This window comes from Cupressus sempervirens, chromosome 10 (genome assembly GCF_028749045.1).
Source record: "Cupressus sempervirens isolate cs-2001-9-10 chromosome 10, ASM2874904v1, whole genome shotgun sequence".
Classification (NCBI taxonomy): domain Eukaryota; kingdom Viridiplantae; phylum Streptophyta; class Pinopsida; order Cupressales; family Cupressaceae; genus Cupressus; species Cupressus sempervirens.
This window is the reverse complement of record NC_143127.1, coordinates 564,660,625-564,687,405: the sequence shown is the minus strand read 5'-3', so window position 1 is coordinate 564,687,405 and position 26,781 is coordinate 564,660,625. Positions and strand designations below refer to the sequence as shown.

Below are 26,781 nucleotides of genomic sequence, written 5' to 3'. Positions count from 1 at the left end.
CCCTTGGTTGTGTTCTGTATAATGGATTTTCAACATTAGATTGGAGATATTCTCCTATATTGCCTACTTATGATTTGCATTTGTTACATTTAAAATCTTCCTGGACTAACCTTCTGCAGAATATACAAGATATAAGAACTCGGCGGACTGCCAGAATTCCTTTGTTTGATTTTGAGAAATGTACACGCAGTGGCTTTAGGAGCCTTGAGGTTTCAGAGGACTGTGGTGTGGTATGTTTAAATATATTTCTGGAATTCATTTAAATATATATTTGCAGTACAGGGAAAGTGTTACTAATAATTTGGGTATGGAAGCCAAGAATTGTGGATAGTTTGTTATTGATAATTGTGAACATAAAATCATTTTGGATCATTATACATTAATAGTTTAACTCTATTGTTCTTTATTTGAACGCTTATGTTTGTTTTGTAAATTCTTGAATTAGTTAATCTCTTTGAGTATTTTCATGACTACACTAATTTCTCTACCAGATAGTCTCTAGACAGGTAGTATATTCTCTGCAAGATATAGATGGCCATGTTCATTCAGAATACCATTTCAAATAAATCATTGATTATTATATTCTTATCTATGCTATCCTGATCTTTTTTATACTGTGGGATTAAATATAGAAAGTTGACATCTTTTGAATTTTAGGAAGCTATGAGATGTGACCCTTATTCCACCATCTTCTGATTTCCAAGCAAAGTCAGAAGCTATGGAAAATGCTTGGTACGAGAATTAGATTGAGATTCATGTGAAAGAATGCATGGATGACTTTGACCTAGACCTAGCAAAGGGTAGATTATATGGAGAGCCATATATAGGATAGCCGACAAATTGTAAATTGATAGATTGGATTGTAGAATTGGATAAGTACCTTGACTACAAATGTGTAGAGTACTTAACAAAGGTTTGACTTGTGCTTGCAAAATTGCAATTGGATGTATTATCATGGTGGGATTATATCCAAACAGATATAAATAGGATGGATAAGGTTCATTCTTGGAACATAATGGTAGCCATGTAAAATGTGAAGTCTTTCCCCATAGAGTATGAGATTTTAGAGAATGAGGTGAAAGAATATGATTGTCAAAGACTAGAATAGTGGTTTGTTTTCCAATTGACCAGTCACATTGGTCATGAGAGGATGGTGCAAAGGAAGTCTCTAGATAGGTGAATAGTTTGTAAATTTCTATTTAGGGTGAGTATCATATGCCAAATCTAGAGTCAATGGAAGAAGCCTATTGCTGTGCACTAGAGGTAGAAAAAAGCTTGTGTATATGGCAACAAATGCAAGATGAGGAAAAGGTAAGCTTGTTCATGGAAGAAAGGGTGCAATTCATAGTGACTAAAAGGAGAAAGCACAGGCTTAGGATGGAGAAGCAAGCATGTGGATAGTCCAAAGTATGCACAAAGAAGAAGGGGACGTACATGAAGTAGATGTTTCGCTAGAGCATGTTATGGATGAGGAGAATCAAACTCAAAGCTTTCAATTGCTGGTATGTGTTAGTTTTAGGATCTCTGCAAATGTAATAACATTGTTGTAATTCTATGTGTTTCAATTGCAGATTTCCAAGATATATAAATATATCTTCAAGAGGCATGTCTTGTGAAGAGACATGTCTCTATGGTTATATATATTAATTAATCATTAATTAAAACATTATTAATTATAACATATCTATATTATATAGAAATATATTATATAATATATAGCATACAATATATATATATGTAGATCTATTAGAGTATGTATAATTAATGATTAACAATAACTATAGAAAGGATTAACTCTAGGATAGTTCAATCCGACAGAAGCTACAATTTAACACTCCCTCTTAGCTCAGGAGGATTGTTATAGAATACATTATCACGATAATCTTAGAATGTCATATTAAAGACCTTAATATATATATCACACTAGATACATTATCCTTAGATAATATAAGTCTCAACAAGAAGTCTATATCACAGGTGAGATCTTTTTATAGTAGACATCGCTTCACGAAATGTGTCAGAACAAACATGCCAACAATATCTAATTCTAACAATGATATGTATATCAATTGTTTTCTACCATAGCTATGACTTAGATACAATCGAAGCTATCTCAACACTCCCTCTTTATTTGGGAAGATTGATATATAACATACTATGTTCTTGAGTATAAGGAGATATCATCTCACTATGATATCCCTAAAATGGCATATCAATATGAATTCATCAACACACATATGTAAATTAACATATGGAATTTACTTCAATACACTAAGAGGCTAGAATTCTCAATACTCCCTCTTAAGCAAAAAAGAAATTGAAATAAGTTTAACTTACACTATAAGGTGTAATCATCATTATGTTTTTAACTAAGAGAGAGAAAGAAGAAAGAAAACATAATGGATTTTCATGGTGTTCGGCTAACGCCCAAAAGACCCATGAAGGTTATCAATGTGTCCGGCAAAATCTGGCTCGAAGAACAAGGATAACCCAAACTTTCAAAACAATGGGTTTTCATGGTGTCCGGCTATCGCCCAAAAGACCCATGAAGGTTATCAATGTGTCTGGAAAAATCTGGCCTGAAAGATAACACCAAATTCAACCATTGTTTGAAAACAGATCAACTAAAATAAAGTCGTCACTTTATAATAGGATTAGAACACACGAAAGGTCGTCACCTTTCACAAGAAAAGTCGTCACTTTTCACAATACAAGCTTGCAAGCAAAAAAATAATAATTTATATTCATGAATATTAGATAATAAATGCATTTACAATAATGTCATACCAAGTTTTCCTCGAAAGTACACAATTTTCAACTTCGCAAGAGGTTTGGTGAAAATATCAGCATTCTGTTCATTTGTACTGATATAACTCATCTTTGTGATAAGTGCACTAGTATCACAGGATCACATGACATTAAGTCATTGAGAATTTTCTACAAGAGTAGATTTATCACTGTATGCATATAATCATCAACCATATGATGTTAGTCAATAAGTGCATAAGAAACAATAATCATTAATCATGTCAAGTTTACCTCTGAAGTGATATGATCTACTCCCTCTGAATAAAGATTTAACAGAAACATGTTCTTATTTTCTCCCTCTTAATCTGAAGCAATGTCAGATTTCCTCTTCATAATCTTAATCATAAAAGACGTTCACTTCCAGAGCCTGCACAATAATCCTAGTAGTGAACGTACCAACTTTCCTTTTCTGCAAGAACATCTGTAGATATAAAGGAAAAAATCAATGCAATTTAACTCTTATAGTACATATAAGTTTATAACTGAGAAAGAGAGAGACTATATGACTGTAATACTCAAGAGTAAGAATTACTTATCTCCATAAATGTCAAATCATTAAATTTCCTCTCTAAAGATGGTTTCAAGTGGGAATTTGAACATTGTTTATTAAATTTACCTCCCATAATGTGAAATTCCAACCTTTATATCATCGAACAATTTTACATACTCGGTACTTAGTGTATGATCATGCAAGTTATTTAAGGATCTTTTCATTTTCTTGTGATGTTCACAAGGTGTGGCCCATTAAAAACATTTTGTTACTCATAAAACTTTTGAACTTCCTTTGAATATCTTAATCTTTTCAACGTTCAGGTGATAAGTCAATACTTCCTCATGATGTACATAGAAGTAGGCCCATCAAAAATCACAAAGTCATACACATGTATTTCTAGACTCCCTTTGATTATAAATAATACAAGCTCCAACATTGCCTAGAAGAAGTGTCAGACTCTCTCTTAATAAAGAAGAATACTCAAAACCTCGATCATTATTGATATTTGCTTCAAGATCCTTACATTATTCAACTTGATCCTCATAAGACTAATGAATTCTAGATCATGACTTCTTTGGTGCTACTTCATAAGATTGAGTCTGCACAATGTCTGGTAGCATGTTTAAAGTACCAACTTTCTTTTTCCTGTATGAAAATCCTCAACCATAAAGGAAAAGATCAAGGCAAATAAACTTTATAGTAAATATAGAAACTAGTAAACTACAAATAAGAGAGATAAATGTCAAAAATAAAAATACTTATCTACACATGAAGATTCACAATTTTCTTCTTAGATTGTCTGAGAATGGAACATCTCCCCTCAGTTTCATATGATGTGCACAAGGGGTAGGCCCATTAAGATCACATAGTTGCATGAATTATAGTCCTCATGACTATTACAATTTATCGATCATTGAAGATTCTGTCACAACATGGTTTACTCCCTCTGAATCAATATGATCGAGATCACTGAAGGTTGACGAAACCATATCCTCTATCTGTTCCCTCTTTTTCAAGGTTGCAACTGATGAGATGTCAAATCTTCGGCTCCCTCTTAATCTCAATCTCCTCCCTTTTGTAATAACATTCTCAGAGGAAAAGATCAAGCCACATAGCTCTTATAGTATGTATTAAAAATAAGAGAGAGACCTAGATTATATTCAATATAAGATCTTTCCAACAAAATGTAGATAAGTAGAAACTAATGTGATACTCTTTTACTTTTAGAATGATCCCTATTATTCCAATATAGTAAATATCTAATTGATTTTATACATGCATACTATAATCTATATTTCCAGCATATTATTTTCTTATATGATCAATATCTCATTTTATATTCACTTATATTTATAAGAAAAATGTATATACCTTATAAATCACCATATATATATATATAAAATCTTTTTAAAATTATGTATGAACCTTTACATCTTTATATATAAATGAACATAAGTTCATAACACTGAAATAGATTCATAAACGTACCTTTTGAATTATTAATAAATTTAAGAAAGGATTACCTTTTAGCTATGTGTGGTGTCCAAAAATCTTCCACCCTTAACACATGTCCCAAAAAAAAGGCTGATCGTACCAAGAGATGACTCAGTCTCATCTTCATGAATTATTCTGGGCCCTACAATAAGAATGGAGCACCTCTCAATGGATGCGATTGGAACATATATTTCTCCCTTCCATAGCTGATTTGTTTTGTGGGCAAGCTTTTGTGGCACCGTTAAGAATTTGTTCTTTATCACAATCCATATATGTTCGAACCATATTTGCAATTAAAGAGAATCGCAGATTTTAAAAATCAGAGTGATGAGTGGATTCATGGGACAGTAATCAGACATATTCGCTCCTCCATGGTTATTCTTCGTACTTTTTCAATGACTCTTTCTCATTACATATTAGGAACACCATGGGTGCAAAGACTTTGACCATCGGGAACACTGATCTCCTCGCACTTATTTGCTGAGTGATGTTCAGAGGACGTTGCCAACGCTTCGGACTGGATTGTCATAACTTCAGTCAAGTCATTTGTTCTAGAATGCATGAGAGTATTTGGAATTCTGTTATACATATTCGCACAATTCCTTGCTTCACACCATGGATATTCTGCATCACTTTCCTCAATCGAAAATTTGACATCTGTTAACCAGATTTGTTTTTTCTTTTAATAGGAACAATAATTGCTTATCACTGCCCTATTTTGACTGAATTTCTCCAATCTGTCTGGGATTGTTCGGAATTGATTTATCGGTCTGTATTACTTGTTGGAGAGGCCTGAACTTTTTTTTTTACACAAGAATCTACACCCACAGTTATACTTGCTATTAATAGTTTGAAAATGTATTGGAAATTTCCTGCAGGTCCGAGTAGAATCTGGGAGTTGAGGTTGCATGTCTGCTCAAACCAATCCCTTAAAATTGTTTGTATTTATATCTGGGCACTTAAAAAAATCCGCTAACAGTCCATAATTTCCTTCTATCCCATCCATATTTGAACTCCGGCGATAATGCTGTAATTTTAGAATAATTTGTTCTCCATTGCAACAAATTAGACCTATATATTTCTCCCCTCATGCTAGTAATACTATGTCTGAAAGCTCAAATCCTCTTAGCAGATTAGGAGCTCATGTAACATCATATGCTCTTGATTACACTTGAACCACTATCTGTATCTGCTGCCAATCATGCTAATTAAAGTACCCTTGAAGAGAAGTAGAAAAGTAGTTAAACTTAAGAAATAATAAATTTAAATTTAAACCATATTCGGCAGAGTCACAACCGTCAATATGAAGAGCCCATGACAATTTCTGTAAATTTCAATTTGCTGAGATTACTGTCATTATAGCACAGACCTCTCGCTTTTAAATTTGTGAGTCCCAACTCAGTAGATTCGATGCTCAAAGCTTGCATCGTTGGAGCTATAATCAAACACTATATTTCACAGACCAACTCAGCCCGACTCTAAGAAGATTTTATTCACGTCAGCAGCAGAGAAGCACAATATAGGCACCTACAGTTCCAGGTTATTTCTTACGGTTCCCTTTAATCATTTACTCTTGTTATGATGTTCCCACTCATATACCGTCTGTCCTCCTGTAACTTCCTTTGGTGGCTATCGGCAACCTCACTGTTAGAATGAATCAATGAAGGTCTGTCAACTTGTTTCAAATTTTCAATCACTTATCTCTGCCGCCCGATAAACTTCCTGAAGGTAATTGTTGATTTCAAAGGATGACAAGATAGTTTATATTGTTTTTTTTCCCTCATGTTCATTATTTTCTTACATCTGCAGCGTAGGCTCTGATACCATGTTAGTTTTAGGATCTCTGCAAATGTAATAACATTGTTGTAATTCTATGTGTTTCAATTGCAGATTTCCAAGATATATAAATATATCTTCAAGAGGCATGTCTCGTGAAGAGACATGTCTCTATGGTTATATATATTAATTAATCATTAATTAAAACATTATTAATTATAACATATCTATATTATATAGAAATATATTATATATAATATATAGCATACAATATATATATATATATATATGTAGATCTATTAGAGTATGTATAATTAATGATTAACAATAACCATAGAAAGGATTAACTCTAGGACAGTTCAATCCGACAGAAGCTACAATTTAACAGTAAGTGCAACAAAGTAAAATTGTACGCTATATAGATCCAAGCAACAATTTACACAAGATGACATGAAAATTATTGCATTGAGGAATTGCATAGAAGAACTAGACACAATATAGCTCTCGTGCTAAAGAGAGTATTGTTGAAGCTAGCAATGGAAAAATTGTGCGAACACAAAGGAAGAACTTGTTTAGAACCATTGCAGATCTAGAGGAAGTGTTGCAAGGTAATCATTGACATTCATAGTACTAACAAACATTTTTCTAATGATATGGTGGAGATATCAGGTCTAGCAAGGATTGAACATCAAAATTCATGTCTTGGTTGTTGAATGGTTACTAACTGCTGATAAATGAACAATATATGGTCGGTAGTTAGATTCACAAAAACAAAGAGAAAGTGCTCTCAAATATCATTTCGCTAGATATTTTCCATTTATTCTTTGGATAATCTTAGTAGTTTGTAGGAAGCTTTGCATGATGAAAAGTAAATCTGTAACTTGTGGAAGGATGCAGAGAAGTATAATTTGAAACCTTTGAAGGATCCAGGTGTAAAGTTTGCAAGTAACTTGATGGTGTTGTTATTGATTGAAGATCAATTTTTGAAATAAGCCAAGAAGTAGCATGTATGTCATTATATTCATGCCCATGCCGATGTATAATATCCTAGTAAGATACATTTTTCAAATTTATCTCAAAATAAATTTCAGAATATGAACATATATCTTTGCAAATAAACCAACAAAAATTACCAGCAATTGACCAATAACTGTTCACTAAAATATCTTAAAATATGTTATTTATACATCAGCAGTGCAATAACCAGCTAAGAAAATATCCAATCTTAAACATAGTATTACTGCCAGATTGGAAACTAGCAAAGAACTTGTAATGCAATTTTGAACTCTGTCTCAAATTCACTACAAAGATGAATCGGGGCTACATCCAATCCACCAAAGACGAACCAGAGGGTTTGTGTTGTTAGATCCTAAATAGAAGCTGAAGCTACCTGAATTTCTCCAAGAGAAATCTCAATCAATCTCAAATCCAAGCATAGCTGAAATGAACTCCTCATCCTTCTTTTATGCCCAAAACAGTGACCCTTCAGTTTCTTTCTCTTGTCCTTCCATTTGTTTCCTCCTTGCACCTTTAACCCATTTCATAATATTAATTTGACCCATTTAATAAATTTACATGAAGCTCCCTTGAGCCAAAATTAATATTTATGAATTTGACTTCAGAATTCTTAATGTCCCAAAAAGGGGACATTACAAGTCCTTTCTCCTCAAGATTGCCTGCCCTCAAGCAATCATCAGTCCACAATCTAATACCAGGGTCCCATATCAATCTCACGGTAGCTGCTCCACCAAGCCATTGCATTACTCTGATACAAAGAATATGTCGAAAACTATGAAGCCACTCATCAATTTCCTGCATTGGCAATGCACCAATCATGCTAATACCAAGATCTTGCATCACTACGTGTGCATAATCTATTCAATCAACCGGCCATGTGCTACTATCATATGTGAGAAAATCCTGAATCCAACTGAGCCTCACTCCAACTGAGATCAAGCACTGCTAGAATCTAATAGAGACGAGAACTCAACATGATGCCAACCAGCTCCTTGAAACAATACTGACCATGTGGCCGATCCCAAAGAAAAAGAGCATTCAACTTCCTAGTTGTCTCGAATATCTTGTTGCTCCATAGTAGAAAAAAGTAGAATGCCCAAAATATCCAACTGTCACAACACTTCTCTAACATGTATGCTGAAACTGTAACTGTATTGAAGAAGCAAGCGGGATATGGCTTCCTACTTCATGAAGGGGAGTGTAACAACCCAAGTACTATCATGATGCACATCATTTGATAGAGTAACTGCAGGTATTAGATAAATGAGGAGAAGAATTAATCAATGCATACCCATCAACACTCTCCTCTCTCCCTATATGCTCCTTGGCCATATTGATAGCCAAGTTACTATCCAAGACTGATTTGTAATCAGCATTATGCCCCTCTACCAAATGTAATAAATCAGTCACTTCCTGGCTGAAATCAATATCAATCTGTGACTCTTGATAAAAAAGTGTTCCATCAAACTCAAATAGTGGATTCTCCATTGTCCAATCAGCATCCATCTCAAAGAGTGAATTACTATGCTTCATCCAATTAACATTATGCTGGCTGAAAATATTATCATCACAAGAATAAATATCCTTGTGCCTACCCTCCATGGCTGCTACACAAGAAGCTGATCCAAAAAATGCTTCATCAATCCTATAGTCATCATCCAATGGACATTAAGTCATAATGCATGAAGACTCCATCAAATTTTCAGGTGGCTGATCCATAATTACGTCTTTGTCAGCCTTATGGCCCCTCATAATACCATGAACTTCATCCCTGTTAAGCTGCTCATATGATTGAGTTTTATCTTTTTTTTCATCCCCCTCTATAAGCTGAAATGATTCTTCTTTCCTTCCTTCTACAATCTTGCCCCTTGGTAAAAATGATTCCATTTTTTGTTCACATTGTTTGATGATATTGTGAACCAAACTACAAGTGTTAAAAGAAATGACGTGTTTGTTATAAATCAGCCAATATGGTAGATAAGAGGTTTTGGGAATCATCATCACTCTCTTCAATGATCAAAGACATAATTGACTGCATGAAAGATAAAACATTTTGCTTGTGGCTCCTTTTAATGGCAATCAAAAACTGATAGAACAGATAAAAAATTAGGTCCTCACAATCAAGATCTATCATAATCACACAAGCTCAAAGTTTTGCATCTGTTTCCAAAATTTTAACGGTCTTACCAAAGGTTGAGTTATTGATATTACACAATCCCTGAAAGCTTTCCACAATCAGCTGGAAAACATCCTTCATAACCTCCCTGCTGTAAGGATCATTTGGTGCTGTTATCCTCATAAGTTGAACAATACACTGCGTGAGTATTAGGATGCCTCAACAATGCTGGCTTAGTCAAAGGAATCACAGCAAGAAGGATGTTCACTCATTTACTCTTAGAACCTAGTTGTTCTTTTGTGGATAAACAATTCTCTATTGCTTCCAACTTGCCAAGTAACTCATCCTTGGGTTGTGGCAAACATGCAAGTTTCTGTTCTATACTGTAGAGGTTTTTTTCAAAAAATTGTTCCTCATCCTTGATGATAAATTTGGGCAGCTGCCTAAACATGTTTGTCTGTTGCCTTGTAAATTTCAGACCTCAAATGAACGGCTGATAGTTGCCTATCACCTCATATATATATTTGTGCTGGTTAAAGTTTCCCAGATTAATGACACATTAAGGTTCCTCTCTGGAATTAATATATCTGTAAGAGCTGTCTCAAGTCTGTCCTTCTGCCAACAAGTAGGCGATTCTGTCAAAACATCCTCAACTAGTATGATGCTCACTATCACTGAAAGAGGTGTGGGGGGGGGGCGGGAGAGGCTTTAGCCAAAGCTTTGTCTGAGATACTTTGAACTTTAATTTTGAGGGATGCTTATAGTGCACTGCTAGAAAGAACTATTACTCAAAATTGCACTGGCAGACAAGTGTATGCATATGCCTTGTAGTTTAGATTCCAATCAGACAAAGACAATAGTATGTCTAGGAATTAACACAAGTAAATATATGGTTGCAACACTTATAATCAATTGTGAATCACTTGTTGTATCAGACAAATCACAATTTTCCTTCACACTCCCAAGTGCATTATCAGATGTCTCACAAGCAGCAAGCAATATATGTAATGCTTCTCAGAATCTTACTCAGGAATTAAATAATACACCAAATAGTGATTTCCAGAATCAAGCACACACTTGAAGAATATCAGTTTGAACCTTCTTACTGAACTAAATCAATATCCAACACCATTCCAGGAAATGGTGATCAGATCTGTTATCCAATAGAATATCACCAACTTGAATTTCTTTGCAACACTCGACCATTTCCTAATCACTCACAGCTTTAATTCCCAACTAGTATGTATTTGCAATGGCAAGTGTCTGCAACCCACAAGACATGATACCTCTTCCAATAATAATGGTTTGGTTTTTACCAAGTGAGATTTACCATGACAATAAAAATTCTCAGCTACGAGTGGCTAAGTTCAATGCTCCTTCAATCCAATAGTCTCCAGAACGACATTTATTCAATGCAGATTTTTCCACCCTCCAATCTACAACTGAAAAAAGAAAAAATCTATGTAGAAGATGGATATCTTTATACAATGATTTTAGAGCTTCTCCAAGTTTGGTTGTATTACTGTTTTAGGTGCACTGACGACAAACAACCATTCACCAACTCAGTCAAATAAATTCCCCGATGAATGTTCATAGCACGAATTGCCAATGCTGAGACTGCTCTCAATAGAACATAGAGCATTGCAAAAATTTGAAAATTTCTTTCATAAATATGGCCCCGTAAAAAACCAAGAAGTTTTGTTCAATTTCTTCCATCTAATTTGAGCTCCTACCGGAATCACCTTTTCTACCCACTCCAACTGAAATTACCCTATCCGAGCTAGGAAAAACTTAACACTTACTCCGTTACTTCTGCAACTCTCGGTACCATCCCTACAGTTTCTTGTATTTGTTGCCAAAGATAAGGCATGACTCGACAAGCCTTGAGTTATTCGATGGCAGGCTTTTTCATTATTTGACAAATCTCTAATTCCTATTATCGCTACGATTGTCTTCTTTTTCCCTTGGGCATATGGTTCCAATGTTGAGGCGGACACTAAGACTAGATACCAAGCCAATGAACTATCATGCAAATTCCCTAATTTCAGTTTAAACTTCTCTTCTTTGTCCAACAACTTATGGCACAATTGAATAGAACCCCTTTTTTAACAAATCTCCACCGGCTAATATAAAGCCTCTGCTGTTGCTTATAACCAAATATTGTAACGGCCAGCTCTGGTAGAGAGTTACGTGCGTCCAATGCTTCATGACACTTGTCAACTATCATGACAAACTTGGGAAAATCAAAGGTGCTTCAGCTATCGATTTGAGGAATTCAAACCGTCACTGTCTTCGAGCCTCCTGGCCAACAAGTCATCCAACAACACAGTGTACGACTTGACTCATCTCCACCTATCGTACAGATGCAACTCCACATACTGTACGACTACCACAAAATCCCCACTATACATAGCTCTTCCCCTCACGTGGCACACTCCATTTTATTGTACAAACATCTCCCCTCCATATAGTACAAACCTTTGATACACTACTCTTTCTATCGTACGACCTCCACAACCACCGTACGGACACAACAATCACCGTATGACTTCCAACTCTACCATATGGCCTCGCCATTGTGCACAATCTGCCTGAATACTTGATAGGTATTTTCACAACAGAACGTGATGGAGGTTTTGACCCAATCAAAAGGGAAACGGAACATTAAACTGGTATCAGAGCTAACCATCCTGCCGGCCTATGGAGAGTGAATTAGAATTTATAGCCGGAAGAGAAGAAGATCACATTCACTTGATAGAATGGTGGAACACGAACCCACTGCTGCCAAACTCATGGCACTACTAGGAGATCTTTCAAGGAATAAGGCGCAGATCAATAATACTCAGCGACTTATGGAAGAAACTCTTAGGAAATTGACAGATAATAAAATATCCAGTAAACAAAATAGTCACATTGCAGACTTGGTGTCGGGTAAGGAAAATCCTCATCCATTACGCTCTCGAACTTCCATGCCATTTTTCCCTCCACGGACGAAGGTATCACACGGAGGAAAGAAAACAACCTTTGAGGAAGTTCAAGGACAGTTGAGAGAAGACTAGAAGAATGCAAATTTGGAGGAAGATATACCCTACAAAGATTATACAGCACCGAGAATGAGATATTCCGGAGGTGGAAACCGAGGATATTTTAATGATGATCTCAGAAGAAAGTTGAGTAAGATAAATCTGTCACCATTTGATGGATTCGGGTCCATATCTGCTCAAACATGGGTAATGAAGGCCAATACTTACTTCCAACTTAATCCAATGCCAGAAGAAGAAGCAATCAAATTTGCAGCCCTACACTTGGAGGGACTGGCGCATGAATGGTGGCATCATGACACCATCACACTGGGGCATGGCCAAATAAATACTTATGCGAAATTCACTGAAAGATTGATAGATCGATTTGATGGTAAAGACCCGAAACCTAATTTCAAAGAATTAGCACAACTGAGGCAAACTGGATCGGTCGACCAGTACATCACAAAGTTTCAAGAACTCTCTGTTATGGTCATGGACATTTTTGAAAGGAGGCGGATAGTGCTCTTCATGGACGGACTGATGAAACCACTGAGGGTTGGGTAAAAGGTTTCAATCCTACCACCCTTTCGAAGGCTATAAAAAAGGCGTGGAGCATGGCATCGTCATCAACATCATCCTCTCGTGGTTACTTACACTCCAAAACACTAGTATTTCCAAAGGACAAGGATAACAAGCCTTTACCAAAAAAGCCTTCATTGGACGAAGCTACCAGACAGAAGTTACGAAGGAAGAAATTATCCTTCAATTGCAAGGGACGATGGGAGCCTGGGCACATATGCCTTGGTAAAGGAAAAATACACTATATTGAAGTTGTATTTGATGATGAGGACAGTTAGGAGGATCTACCCACATAAGACAACCATCCCTATGAGGACACCAAAATGGTTAATCTAAATTGTATGGAGAGAATTGCAACATTGGTACAGCGTGTAGGAATCATCGCCTTAGTCGGGAGCTCAAGATGTATGGTATTTTGTGCATGGGAACCCTTCAAGGACAAAGGGTCATGGTGATGCTCGAGAGTGGAGCCACTCTAAACTTCATAAACTCATCTTTGGTGAAATGAAGAGGCCTACCTACTGAGACACATGTGGGATTCTAGGTCAAGGTTGCCGGAGGGACACTTTTGCCCAGTACACACCTTGTTCCCCAACTGAGTATCACCATATCTAACCACACTGCGACGGAGGATTTCTTTATAGTGGACCTAGATGATTTGGAGGTTATTCTAGGCATACAATGGATGGAGACACTTATGAATACACCCAAAGCTTCAAACGAATGGACTTCACTTTTGTTCTGGATAGGAAGAAAGTTGTTCTTCGTCAAATGGCCAATGAGGGACTGAAGGAAGTTTCAACACAATGGATGGAAGCAATTTTTCGGCATGATGACATTGCATGGGCTGCACATTGTTTTGTTTCGGCAGAACCTTTAAAAGGACAACAAATGCCCCATCGGGATGATGATCTTCAAAATATTTTGAGTACCTATGATAAAGTTTTTATGGACATTCGTCTCGGCATATACCCCCCATTGCGGGTTTGAACATACTATCAAGTTGGAAGCTGGCGCCAAACCAGTTATCACCATGCCATACTCTCATCCCAAGAAATTCAAAGATGAGATCTAGAAGACAATTAAAGAGCTGCTCGAGAAAGAATGGATCCATCCCAGCTCTAGCCCTTTTGCATCATCAGTGGTTTTGGTAAAAAGAAGGATGGGACAATGCGCATGTGTGTGAACTACCATGCGCCGAATAAGAAGACAATAAAAAATAGATACCCTATTCCTAAGATCGATGAATTTTTGGATGAGCTGCATGGTGCGAGTTATTTTTGTAACATGGATCTTCGTTCTGGATACCATCAGATCCGCATGCAAGAAGAAGACGTGGAGAAGACAACTTTCCATTGTCACTATGGGCATTATGAGTTCCTGGCATGCCATTTGGATTAATGAATGCACTAGCTACTTTATAGTCTTGCATGAATGGCATCTTCAACAAACAACTGCATAAGTACTTGCTGTTATTCCTTGATGATATCCTTATTTACAACAAAACTTGCGAAGAACACCTAAAACACTTAAATGAAGTCCTAGGGATCATGAAGGCCTAGTTCTTGTTCGCCAAGCAATCCAAGTGTGAATTCGGAATGACAAAAATATTATACCTAGGGCACGTTGTCAGTAAATATGGAGTACAAGTCCACCAAGAGAAGATTCAAGCTATCTTAGATTGGCCCCCACCAAAATCACTCTTTGAGTTGCGAGGGTTCTTAGGTCTATAAATTTACTATGGGAGGTTTGTAAATGATTTCTCTCAATTGAACGTGCCATTAACAAATCTAACTAAGAAAGTTTCCTTCCATCGGAATGAAATAGCGCAACACATTTTTGATAAGTTAAAGGAAACAATGAGCACTTGTTTGGTTCTCGCCTTACCTGATTTCACACAACCATTCATTTTAGAGTGTGATGCATTTGGAGAGGGAATTGGCACAGTATTAATGCAAGATAAACACCCTATAGCCTATTAGAGTCGAAAGCTTACAAAAGTGGAGCGTCTATATTCCATTTATGACAGAGATGTTGGCCATTGTACATGCACTAACCAAATTCTGACTGTATCTGGTAGATGCCAAGTTTGTCGTTTGTACTAATCATAATAGTTTGAGATATTTTTTGGAGCCATGGGATCTAAACGAAAGGCAACAAAAATGGGTAAGATTCAGGCTTTTTATTTCGACATTGAATATGTGAATGGGAAGAACAATGTGGTTGTAGATGCCTTGTCAAGAAAATGTGCCATTTGTTTACTATGTTAGATCTTAGCTGATTGGAAAACACACTTATTGGTGGAATATTCCAAAAACACATTTGCATGTAAGCTAATGGACGGTGATACTCCGGATGATCGATACAAGGTGGTCGATGACATCATTTACAATAAGGATCAGATATACTTGGTGCTTGAATCCAAATTGAAGCAAAAAATCTTGAAGGAAATGCATGACTCACCCTTGGCCGGACACCCAGGGTTTCATAAAACCTATAGACAACTTAGGGAGAGGTTTTCATGGAAGGGACTTAAAGGAGATGTATTGCAGTATGTATGGGAATGTGCACTCTGTCAAAAAAACAAATCCAAACACACTTTACCTGTCAGGTTACTGCACCCCTTGCTTATACCAGAATGGAAACGGGAAAGCATCTCTATGGACTTTATCATCGGACTCCCTAAAGTAAACGGGAAGGATTGTATCTTTCTGGTGGTGGATAGAGTGACAAAGTATGCACACTTCTTCACCATCCCCTTGGACTTTCAAGCCACGCAGGTGGTAGACTAATTTTTCAGAGAAGTTTTTTCATCTGTACGGCTTGCCCCGAAATATTGTTAGTAACATAGATAGGTGATTTATCAGTATTTTTTGGACATATGTGTTTCGGTTGGCAGGAACCAAATTGTCGCCTAGTACTAGTTGCCACCCTCAGACAGATAGACAGATGGAGATTATGAACAGGTGACTAGAAGGCAACCTCCAAAATTTATTTTCGGCACAACAATGAGCATGGGTCAAATGGATGCATCTGGTAGAACACTGTTACACTACCACTTATCACATGTCCATTGGGATGACCTCCTTCAAAGCACTGTATGGATATGAACCCCTTTCATTTATTGACATGGTGCTGGGTGATAGCTGTGCACCAAGGGTGAGGGACTGGCTTTAGGAAGGACAAGACATTCTGAGATTCTTGAGGGAGAATTTACGAAGGGCACAAAATCAACAAAAGATGTACGCTAACAAACACTGAATCGAGAGAAGTTTCCAAGCACGAGACTTGGTCTATCTTAGACTCCAATCATATAGGCAATCCTCATTGAAGGCAAAAGGAAAAGAAAAATTGAAGCGACACTTTTATGGTCCCTATCGTGTAGCTCGCTGTATCAGTGAAGTTGCCTACAAATTGGAACTTCCAGAAGGGAGCCGCATCCATAATGTCTTCCATGTCTCCTGCCTAGAGAATGCCGTGGGGCAAAACACCACAGTAACTACAGATCTTCCATTGCTCAATGAAGAATGGAAGCTCGTCTTGGAACTAGCCGAAATCATCAATGTATGTGAGAAGACTCTACGAAACCAAACCCTAAGGGAATACTCAGTACGCTGGAAACACTTGCCGTCAGACGACATGACTTGGGAAGGTGAACACACTTTGCAGCATACGGCATTGCATTTGCTTGAGGACAAGCAAATTTTGGGACGAAAGGATTATAATGTTCCTGTCAAAATAATTAATTAATCAAACCTTTGTTCATGGGCCAATTGATTTAGTATATCTCAGACCCATTTTTATTTTATTGTTTCCATAGGTTTGGCCGTCGGCTATATTTGTAAACCCTTTGGAAGTTCCTCTGAAGGGTATTTAAGCACGGGTTGTACGTAGTAGTAGGTATGCGATTTGGTTTATTATTCTTTGTACTATGAATTCCCATTAGGATTCTGTATTGTTCGCCATTTCGAAAGTGAAAAGACCACCACTACTTTGCTTTCCGATTTTGGTGGGATTCAATCCTCACCCTATTCCGTCTTTGTATTACTTGCTTGGATTTGGCAAATCCGTGCACCATCTTTGTTTCCAAATACATAAATATATACCTGGAATTGGATTGCAAAATACTTGTATTGGCATATTGGCGAATATTTTGTTCTGGCATCTAGTTTGTAGCTCAATTCGCACATACCGTATGACTCTCTGCAAATTCTACGACTTAACTGCAAACAACACAGTGTATGACCATACTGTATGACTTGAGTTATCTCCACCTACTGTACGACTGCAACTCCACATACCGTACGGCTACTAGGGAATCCCCATTGTACATTGCTCTTCCCCTCACCTAACCCACACTTTATTTTACCGTACGGACATATCTTTCCCTCCATACCGTACGAACCCTCTATACATTGCTCTTGCTATCAAATGACCTCAACAACCACCGTATGGACACAACAATCACTATACGGCTTTGAACTCTACCGTACGACCTCCCCATTGTGCACAATCTACCTGAATACTTGATAGGTATTTTCACAGTAGAATGTGTTGGAGGTTTTGACCCAACTGGAAGGGAAACAAAACATTAAAGAAAAATTTATTTTAAAGGACTTGTTAGTGATCACCCTAGGTGCTGGTATCTCATTTTGCAAACCAATCCTTGCAAAAATGGGGGAATGATCTAAAAGAGAAGCAAGATTAACTGAAATAGGTGAGTGTCTTGGTTCAGAATGACAACAGAAGAAAGCAGAATCTTCATAAATCTTATCAAGTCTACAATAAACTCTTTGAAAGCCTTTCTGATTATTACACCAAGTGTACCAAATGTCTTGAAATTCAGATTTCTTCTTTCTAAAGGATCTAGGACATTAAACTTCCTCTAAGTTTGTTCCAGAAGAATACTTCATTACCTTTCAGTTGAAGGAGTTGCCTCCTATTTTATCCTCCCTATATTTAACCATATTAAAATCTCCAATAAAGATCCAACGGGTATTGGGCAAATTAGATGTGGCCCAATCCCATAGTGTTGCTCTGTCTCTATAATCATTAGGTGCATAGAAATCACAAATCCCAAAATTCTGGCTGTCTTTACTAAAGACAATCCACAATGCCCTACGCCAAGGAGAGACCCCTCTGTTTACAATATGATCAGCCCAATTAGGCCCCACAAGGATAGCAACTCCCCCTCTCCCTCTTTCATGGTTGGAGTAAAATGTAGTGGCTTGATCCCAAAGCATTTTTAGGATAATGTGGGCTTGTAATCGAACTACTTTAATCTCTTGTAAACATATGAAATCCTTTTGCATAATCTTATTGCACCATCTTCTTACAATGCATTTTCTATCATTCATTTCCAAGCCTCTAAAATTCTAGCTATGGATGTTGATCATGTTCATGAATTTTTGAAGTGTTTTTTTCCATTATTATAAAGTCTATTTAAGCAATCAGAGATATCCTCCTGTTTACTTTTAGAGTTGGTTAAACTCTGATTATCATTTCTTTTTCTTTTCTTACTCCTTTTATTGATGACTTCAACAAAAGGGGGCTCAATTTTTTTTTTGGAGATATTTCCATCCTTGAAGGCTTCGATCCATTCAATTGCATAGCTTACCAATCAGAGATTGATTGGCAATCTTAACCAATTCTGCCCTCTCAGCTAGAGAATTAAGAGCAAGTTGTTGGGCATTAAGTTTGGTGGGGGTTTCAACCAAAGACACTCGATCTACATTTTCTTTTTGACAAATAATGGATTTTATCCGGTTAGGAACAGTTGGGATGACCTTAGAACTAGGGATGGCATCATTAGTAGGAGTTACCTTAGAATCAAATAGGGGGTTGGCAATTGTATCATATTCTTCTTCTATAAAAGAGTGAGAAACCTTATTTTTATCAGTCTCCTTAGGCTTACCCAGCCCAGGATTAATTTCAGAGTTTTGATTAAGTAAAAATAGATTTTAAAGGACCCGAAACCTTTACAATGGAACAAAATAACAAAAGCTAAAAAACCCAGAAGAACTGTGCATCAACACTTGAGAACAGAACTAGCTAAAGCATGTAGCCAAAAAACAACTAGTAGGAAAAGATAGCAAAAAGAAAGCAAAACCAGCTACAGGGTTTTCAGTAGATCCACTGCCTGGTCTGGAAGGATGTTCATGTTATTTGTAGAGGCCTTCAGATCATCAATTTCTTTGGCTTCGACAACCTCAATCTTTTTTGAATTAGCCTTGGTATGCTTGCTAGGTCCATGGTCATCTTTCACATACTTGGAGCCTTGACCTTTCCCTTGTTCAAATTTGTTCAGAAGAGTATTAATGTTGTCTACCACAATCTTCAGAATAGAAAAATTCTGATTAGCTAGTTTCCTAACCGTCTTCTCCATATTATCCACTCTATTATCCAGACATCCAACCTTTTTTGGAAATCTTTATTCTGCTGGTCCAAAGCTCTGTTCTTGGCTTCTAGGGGTGGAACACATTTCATAAGATTCTTGACCCCTTCAGCATTACCGATCACCTTAGAAAGTCTATTAATACTTTGTACCAGAGTTCTCTCTCCTCTAGTAGTTTTGTTGAGTTGGTCAAACTCTCTTAAAAAGTCTTGCATCTACTGCTGCAAACTACTGATGTCCTTCTTCATTAGCCCTTGGTTTTCATTTGTCCTTGTTATGAGTTAGGTAATCCTCATCCCCACCCAAATTGTCTCTTTCATAATCAGTCTCCTCTGGCCCTTTAACATCAGCCTTCCCTTGAGTAAGCACATTCCTCCCTTTTCACTCCATCCTCTTAATTAGAGGTTCATCATTAGAAGGTATGTTTGAAACCCTGTCTATATTCTTCCCCTTGTTTCTAGAAACCCTACCAGTGATGCCACTTTTCCCATTGCCCTATTCTAGCTCCTCTTCAAAATCCATATCCATCTTAGATTCAACCTCCTTAATCTTCTTTTCTTCCTAGACGAGCTCCCATGATCGAGCTTTTTCCTCTTCGTAACCTCTATCTCTGCAACCTCATCCTCCGTATCCTCATCAAAGCCCTCATCCTATTCACTCCCCTCAGTCTCACACTCCAGAGTGTTCTTGCTATAATGGGATCTGTCCACTTTTTTGGACTTGAGGAGGTTCATAACCGAAACAATTAAACCCTCATGACAAGCATGGTCACCCTCAGGATCATTCTGAATAGCTAAAATTGTATTACCCAATGATTGCCTGAGGTAGAAGGGAAGATTAAGCCTAACCCTATGCCTAAAATGTTTTACCAACATAAAATGGTACTCAAATATCTTAGTAAAGCGGCCATCCAAAGTCAAGTATTCAATTACTACGAACATGACAAACCTCCAAGGATTAGATATGGAACCAGGGCTAAAATAAGAATTACCAATTTTAACCAACCTGTTACGCTCTTTAGCCATATTCGCCAATTCTTCCACTGCTCAATCAAAAAGCTTCCTATCCCTTTAAAAAATCATTCCCTTTCTATCAAGGCTCGTAGCTTCTGGAGTTACCAGAAGATGGCTCTTAAGATTTTCCTTTTTCAAAACTGGATGCTTTATTAGCAATATCTTTCGAAATCTCAAAGTTAGTTGTTTGTGCTCGAGATAGATTTGGACAATCTTTTCTTGCATGTCCATTCCTTTTACAATGAAAACAAGCACCTAAGTTACCAAGTCGGGAGACTTTCCATGAAAAAACTTCAGAGTCAATAGCAAGAGAAATATTATGGGGGAATACAATTCCAGGCTTAAGAGAAACCAAAACCCTAGCATTTAAATGTGGAAGAGTAGTCTTAGACTGTTCAATCTGCGAAACTGAGCCAATAGGCTTCAATAGCTGATGAATAAATGGCCAAAGTTCAACATTCAAATTCTTAATTTCCACCCAATTAGGTGAAGCCCTAGCAGAGAGTTATTCTACATTCCCAGTCGGAGACCATGGGAAGGCTCGAAAAAGAGATTTACCCACATTCCAAAATTTCTTATTAAGGATTCTTTCTTGCATATTATGGGTCTTAACAAATAGAACAAAAGGTTTATTTTGAATCATTCTATAGAATGTAACATGAATCCTAAGTTTCTTACCACATACATTAACAATCCATTCATCAAATTTTTTTGGGAAGGTAAGAAATCTTTGTCCAAACAAGCAAAGAAAATTGCAATTTTTTTTCACTGTGTTTGTCATGCCCTAGTAGCTCTTACCGTTTCCTCATTTAGCGAGACAGAAAGGGTCCTTAGTTCATGGGATGAAGGCTTACCTTCCTCCTTTCCTCCACCGACACTAGATGCAGTATTTCCTCCATCCGTGAGTCTATTTCCATTGCTTGGGGGTCCATCGTTTCGGTTCCCATCTGCAGCAATTTTGCAAATCTTTCCAAAAAAAGGCTGACGGTGGGCAGGATGTTGTGAGTTCCTCAACAACTGCGTTGTAAGATGGTTTCTCATGGAAATCCTTTTCTTTATTTTGTGAAATACCTTGGACATGTGTATTGCTTATACCCTCATCTTCTTTCATCATTTCTTCAGATACATCTCCTCCACTATCATTCATGATTGTATCTCTCCATTCTCTCATGAGTGATCTAGGGTGAGGAAATAATGGCGGGGTAAGGTTTGTCTACACACAACAAAGAAGCCCAATCGACACACACAGGCAATCATAAGAAAGATTAGCAATAAACCACACAAGCCACAAAAAAGGAGGAAAAAGCTTCAAAACCAAGGTAAACAAAGGGCATGATGAGAAAAGGAAGAAGAGAAAAAGGTTGCAAGGTACGAGAGCCAAGGCACATAAGTGTCTGGCTTCTATACGCTGTTGCAGAGCTATCCGCATCTCCCACTATTATAACAAATGTTGAAGATCCACAATAATGCACTACAGGTCCATTTATTTAATTAGTTATAAGCCAAGTCGAATATTAAATACAAAAGTGGAAGGAATTGGAAGCTTCTAATTAATGTTGAGTTGGTGAATCTTCTTAAGTGGAGTTTCATTTGGGAAACAAGTGGTTCATGGAGATTATAAATATGGGCTCATTGTGAAGGGAAAAGAATCTGATTATCTAATTATCTTATTTGGTTTTGTTGTATTGGTGACATTGCTGAGGTTCTGATTTTTAATGCCCTTGCTGAGGTATAAGGGTTTGGAGTTATTGAGTCATCCATTTTTGTATACCTGTTTCTTTGGAAGAAATCATTTGTTGTTGAGGTATAGCAAATTGATCGAGCTTCTCTATTGTGGTCACTGTTGATGAGAGGTTCTGTTGTACATAGCAGTGTGATTTGAAATTAGAGGCTGATTCAAATCACATTTAATACCTGCTAGGTGTTGAGTTTGATACTGGAGTTTGGCATTCATATTCAGAGTTCTGCTAATGGAAATGTAACTAACCTGCAATTCTGGACGTTAAAGACTGGGCTGCTTGTAGAAATTCTTGGCTGCCATTTCATTTTCAAGCAGCAAATTGATATTTCCTTGGGCTGTGTTTCACCTGTAGAGGTCTGTGTTTGAAGCTGGAAGTGCTGCGTCCATTCCCTGGAGGTCTGCAATCCCTTGCTTGAGTTCTGCGATCTCTAATTTGAGGCCTGCATTTGTTGGCGCCCCGTCTCTCATGTTTGAGGGCTGTGATTGCATGAAATTGTGCCTACGTCTGAATTAGAGGGCCTGCGATAATCTGTTAGGGCCCTGCGAGCTACTGTGGGGTGTTTATTATTGTTCCCTTTGACTTGCGATCAGCTGGAGGTGTTGAAAGTTAATTCCCAGACTGTTGCACAGACAAGATAGATTCCCATTAACAGGTTCTTTATCAAATAAATGTAATTTCCAGCTTTACAGGGCACAATTTAATTCAGTATATCAGAATTTGTAGTTTGAAGTTAAATTGTGAATGGGCATTTTAGTATGGTTTAACATTTCAGTTCAGATATTTAATGTATTTATCTATCCCAAACTCAAATAAATCAAAAAGGCATTAATGGTTGAGAAAGAAGCTACATTATCTATTTGAGCAGTTGTGAGTCGGGTTGGGTTTCTTACATTGCTATTAGAGTATGCTTTCCAAGTGTTTCATATATTGCCAAACCATTGAATTGTGATAGAAACTTGGTGATAGTGAGAAGTAGCATACATGTTTCAATTTGGTGCATAAATTCCTTTGAAAATTATGTTTTAGAAATTTGAACTGGTAGGGGTTATTACAGATTTCAGCTGGAGTAAGGTTCTCAGCTGGATTGAGGATCTTGTCATACATAGTGGTAGCACATGGAGTGAGGTTCTCAGTAGATTGATTGAAGGGAGCTCAATTGGAGTATAGCTGCTATTTACACTTAATTTGGCTGGCATAACTTTTCTTGTGCTGGCTGTACCTCCTTTGCTGGAAACAGTCTTAATTTCTGGGCAAGGTTTGGAGGCTTTTGGATTTGCTATCAACATTCCTATTCCCTTGTGGCTCTCTTTGATGTATTGTAAGAGTGGTGTCTATATTAGACTTTTCAGTTTGTAAATTTTCTGGTTATGTTGTGAGGACATATGTATTATCATTTAATTATCTGGCTTGCACATCATTTTGAGCATGTTGTTTATTCGAATCAGAAATAGAATCATTAATTTTGAGCTCGGTGAAATTTCTGAATTTTGCTGTAATTGTGAGTTATAAGTTTGCTGCAAGTTTTTATTTTATTTGCACTCTATTTGTCATTCCAAAGCCTTGCAAATTACATTTCAAAAACGTAAAAAGGAAAGGACAAAAGGGGCTGCATATTACAAAGGTTAATAAATTACATTGTTTGAAGCTATGAGTAGTAGGGACAGATTGTCATCTTGATTTCAATGGTTTTACTATTTGGTTGCATAATTTGCCATGCTAAAATTTCTTTTTCTACAGGTTATATTTGAAGGTGTTTATGCTTTACATCCAGACATTCGAACTTACCTTGACATCTGGATAGCTGTTGTAAGAATTCATCTGTTTTCCTTGATCCCATCTTGGTCTCAATATTATGATTTGAGCATGCTCGGACCTGAGGATTTGTGAGAGCTTTTGTAATGTTCTTTCTCGTTTTATTTTCAGATAGGTGGAGTTCATTCACATCTTGTTGCAAGAGTACAAAGAGACATGAACAGGATTTACCGCCCCATTTCACAGAATGAGATTATGACAACTGTTTTTCCAATGTTTCAACAATATATAGAGCCTCATCTTGTGCATGCACATGTCAGTATATAATATTGTTTAAGAAATGCTAATTAAAGATTTTATGCTTTATTGAAATCTCAATATGATTTGTTTGCTGACTAATGAACTTTTAGCCTAGGATATAATTGTTTTGTTTCATAACATAAAATATAGCCTCACATTATAATCTTAGAGCATGCACTACGTATAATTAAATTGTTTGAACTTTTTAATAGTGTTGTTAGTAATAGTATATGAAGCATTATACTCACATTTCACTTAGTTCTCTCACATTTTAACTAACACTTGTCTTCTTTAACAGCTAAAAATTCGCAATGATTTTGATCCAGTACATTCACCAGAGAGCTCACTTTTTGTTTTAAAAAGTAATAAAAAGGTTTGTATGCAATATTCCTTTTTTGTATCTTTACGGGTTTCTCTCTTTATTCATATTTAAACCTTACTTTTCAATATAGTAAAATGTTTTTGTGTTAGTTTTAATGGTCTTTGATTTGTAGATGCTTTCTATTGTGTTCTTTGTGTGATATACACAAAAGCCAAAATGAACATACAGCTGCCTGCACATAATTTTTAGGTGTTATACACTCTCCACAAAATCTCTTTTTTTTTCTAGGAAGTGTGTGGATTGATATGTTTATGCTTATCTTACCTGTTGTTTCTGTGCAAGTACAAACCAGGAAATTTGGACATCTGGATATTCACATAGGTTCTATTTTGTATGGGAATCTTTCGAGAAAGTTGTCCATTTCCTTAATTATCTTTATACGGGAAAAAAAAGTGTCTAGTTTATCTTCTATGCGAACCTATGGTTTATATTCTAAAGGGACCCTGTAAAACCAAATCAAAGAACAGAAGAATCCACAGGAGTAACTTAATACCTCTTAGGCTGAGAAACTTATTGATGTTTTCCAAGGCCTTCAATGTTTTTAAACTCAAATCTAGAAGATCTCTTGTTTAGGTTCTACCTTTTCAATATCCATTATGCTGGTTTTGCTTCAAAATTCCCATTGTGTAAATTTTAAGCAACAATTCGTAAGTTAGTGTAGAACCAAGATGGACTAATTTTAACAATTTACCCTATAAAAAATATACCTTACATTTCCTGAGATGCTAAAGTATTTTAGTCTAAGTTGACATTATGGATACTTTTGTAAGTTGATAAATTCTGGGCATGTTTGCACAACAAACAAAAATTAAGTTCAGATTACCATATAATGTGCATACAATAAACAAAACAACCATAAAATATGACTTTGATTTTGATTTTCAAACTCAAGTGTCATGTCAGTTATTCATTATTTAGTATTAAAACAATGAAGTCAATGCATCATTGTCATGTTGCTCATCATCAAAATTAGATTGCAGAGGTGCATCACAAAAACCATAGAGTGCAATTGGGCTCTACATAAATGATGCTGGCTATCTGGCTACTGAAAAAAATGGAAATTGTTGGAGAGTAACATCATCTGAATCAAGAGGCTTTAGCTCTACATCCTATAACTTAATTGTCCCTTGTATTCTGCTTGTTTGTGTAAAATAAGATGCTAGTTGGAATACATGTAGATAATCTCTTCTACTATTTCTGATGCCAATCATTTGCAGTTTACTGAATAAAAGGAGTATGGAGTCCAATTCAGCGCAAATGAAGATAATCAAGCAACCTATTGTGGCAAAGTTAGTGAAGTTAGAGGGTTGGAGCTATTAAATTATAAAGTAAACTTCAAACTTGATTTTCCTTTTCCAAAAGTGAAGAAATTCAAATTTGGAGATTTTAGTTAATATTTTTTGACGTGATAAGTTATGATGACAAGTGGCTCTTGGTTGTGAGATTTAGCGATGAAGGTATCACAAGTACTTGTCACAAAGTGCAAAAAAAGCTTGAGCATTGGTCTGTACAAAATCAGAAAAATCACTCCAATGCCCTCCACATTAGGATTGAGGATAAATCTAAAGATTATTTGAACATACCCTTTGTTGGATGGCAAATTTGTAAGTCACCATGGCCACAACTTACAAAACTTTGGATAGTTTGCAATGGATGGTTTTTAAGGATCAATTGCAAAATAGTGGTTCCAACCACAACATGTGAGGCAGAGTCTCTCCTACTTCTCAGGGAAGGCTTCCACATCTTATTGCTACTGGTATCAATAAAACACTTAACTGCATATTTTTACTAAGGTAAATCACGAGACATTCATCCTATATTCTTATTTCAGAATAGATGTTACTATTACACTACATCTTAAAGCAATAGTGCAACTCATAAAGTATCTTTTG

At 36.6% G+C, this 26,781-nt stretch overlaps 1 protein-coding gene across 5 annotated transcripts in view; it reads left to right on the top strand.

Annotated features, from left to right (window-relative positions):
- LOC149535137 (P-loop containing nucleoside triphosphate hydrolases superfamily protein) overlaps window positions 1–26,781 on the top strand; it is a 280,366-nt gene that overhangs the window by 79,296 nt on the left and 174,289 nt on the right. For all 5 annotated transcript variants that reach the window (XR_016358029.1, XR_016358030.1, XM_089807307.1 and 2 more), the window contains 4 exons: window positions 120–230; window positions 24,193–24,261; window positions 24,379–24,522; window positions 24,806–24,880. Coding sequence is in view for 3 of the 5 variants with exons in the window: in XM_089807307.1 (XP_089663433.1) it covers window positions 120–230; window positions 24,193–24,261; window positions 24,379–24,522; window positions 24,806–24,880 (399 nt within the window). In the remaining 2 variants the exon portion in view is untranslated. The remainder of the gene's footprint in view (window positions 1–119; window positions 231–24,192; window positions 24,262–24,378; window positions 24,523–24,805; window positions 24,881–26,781) is intronic.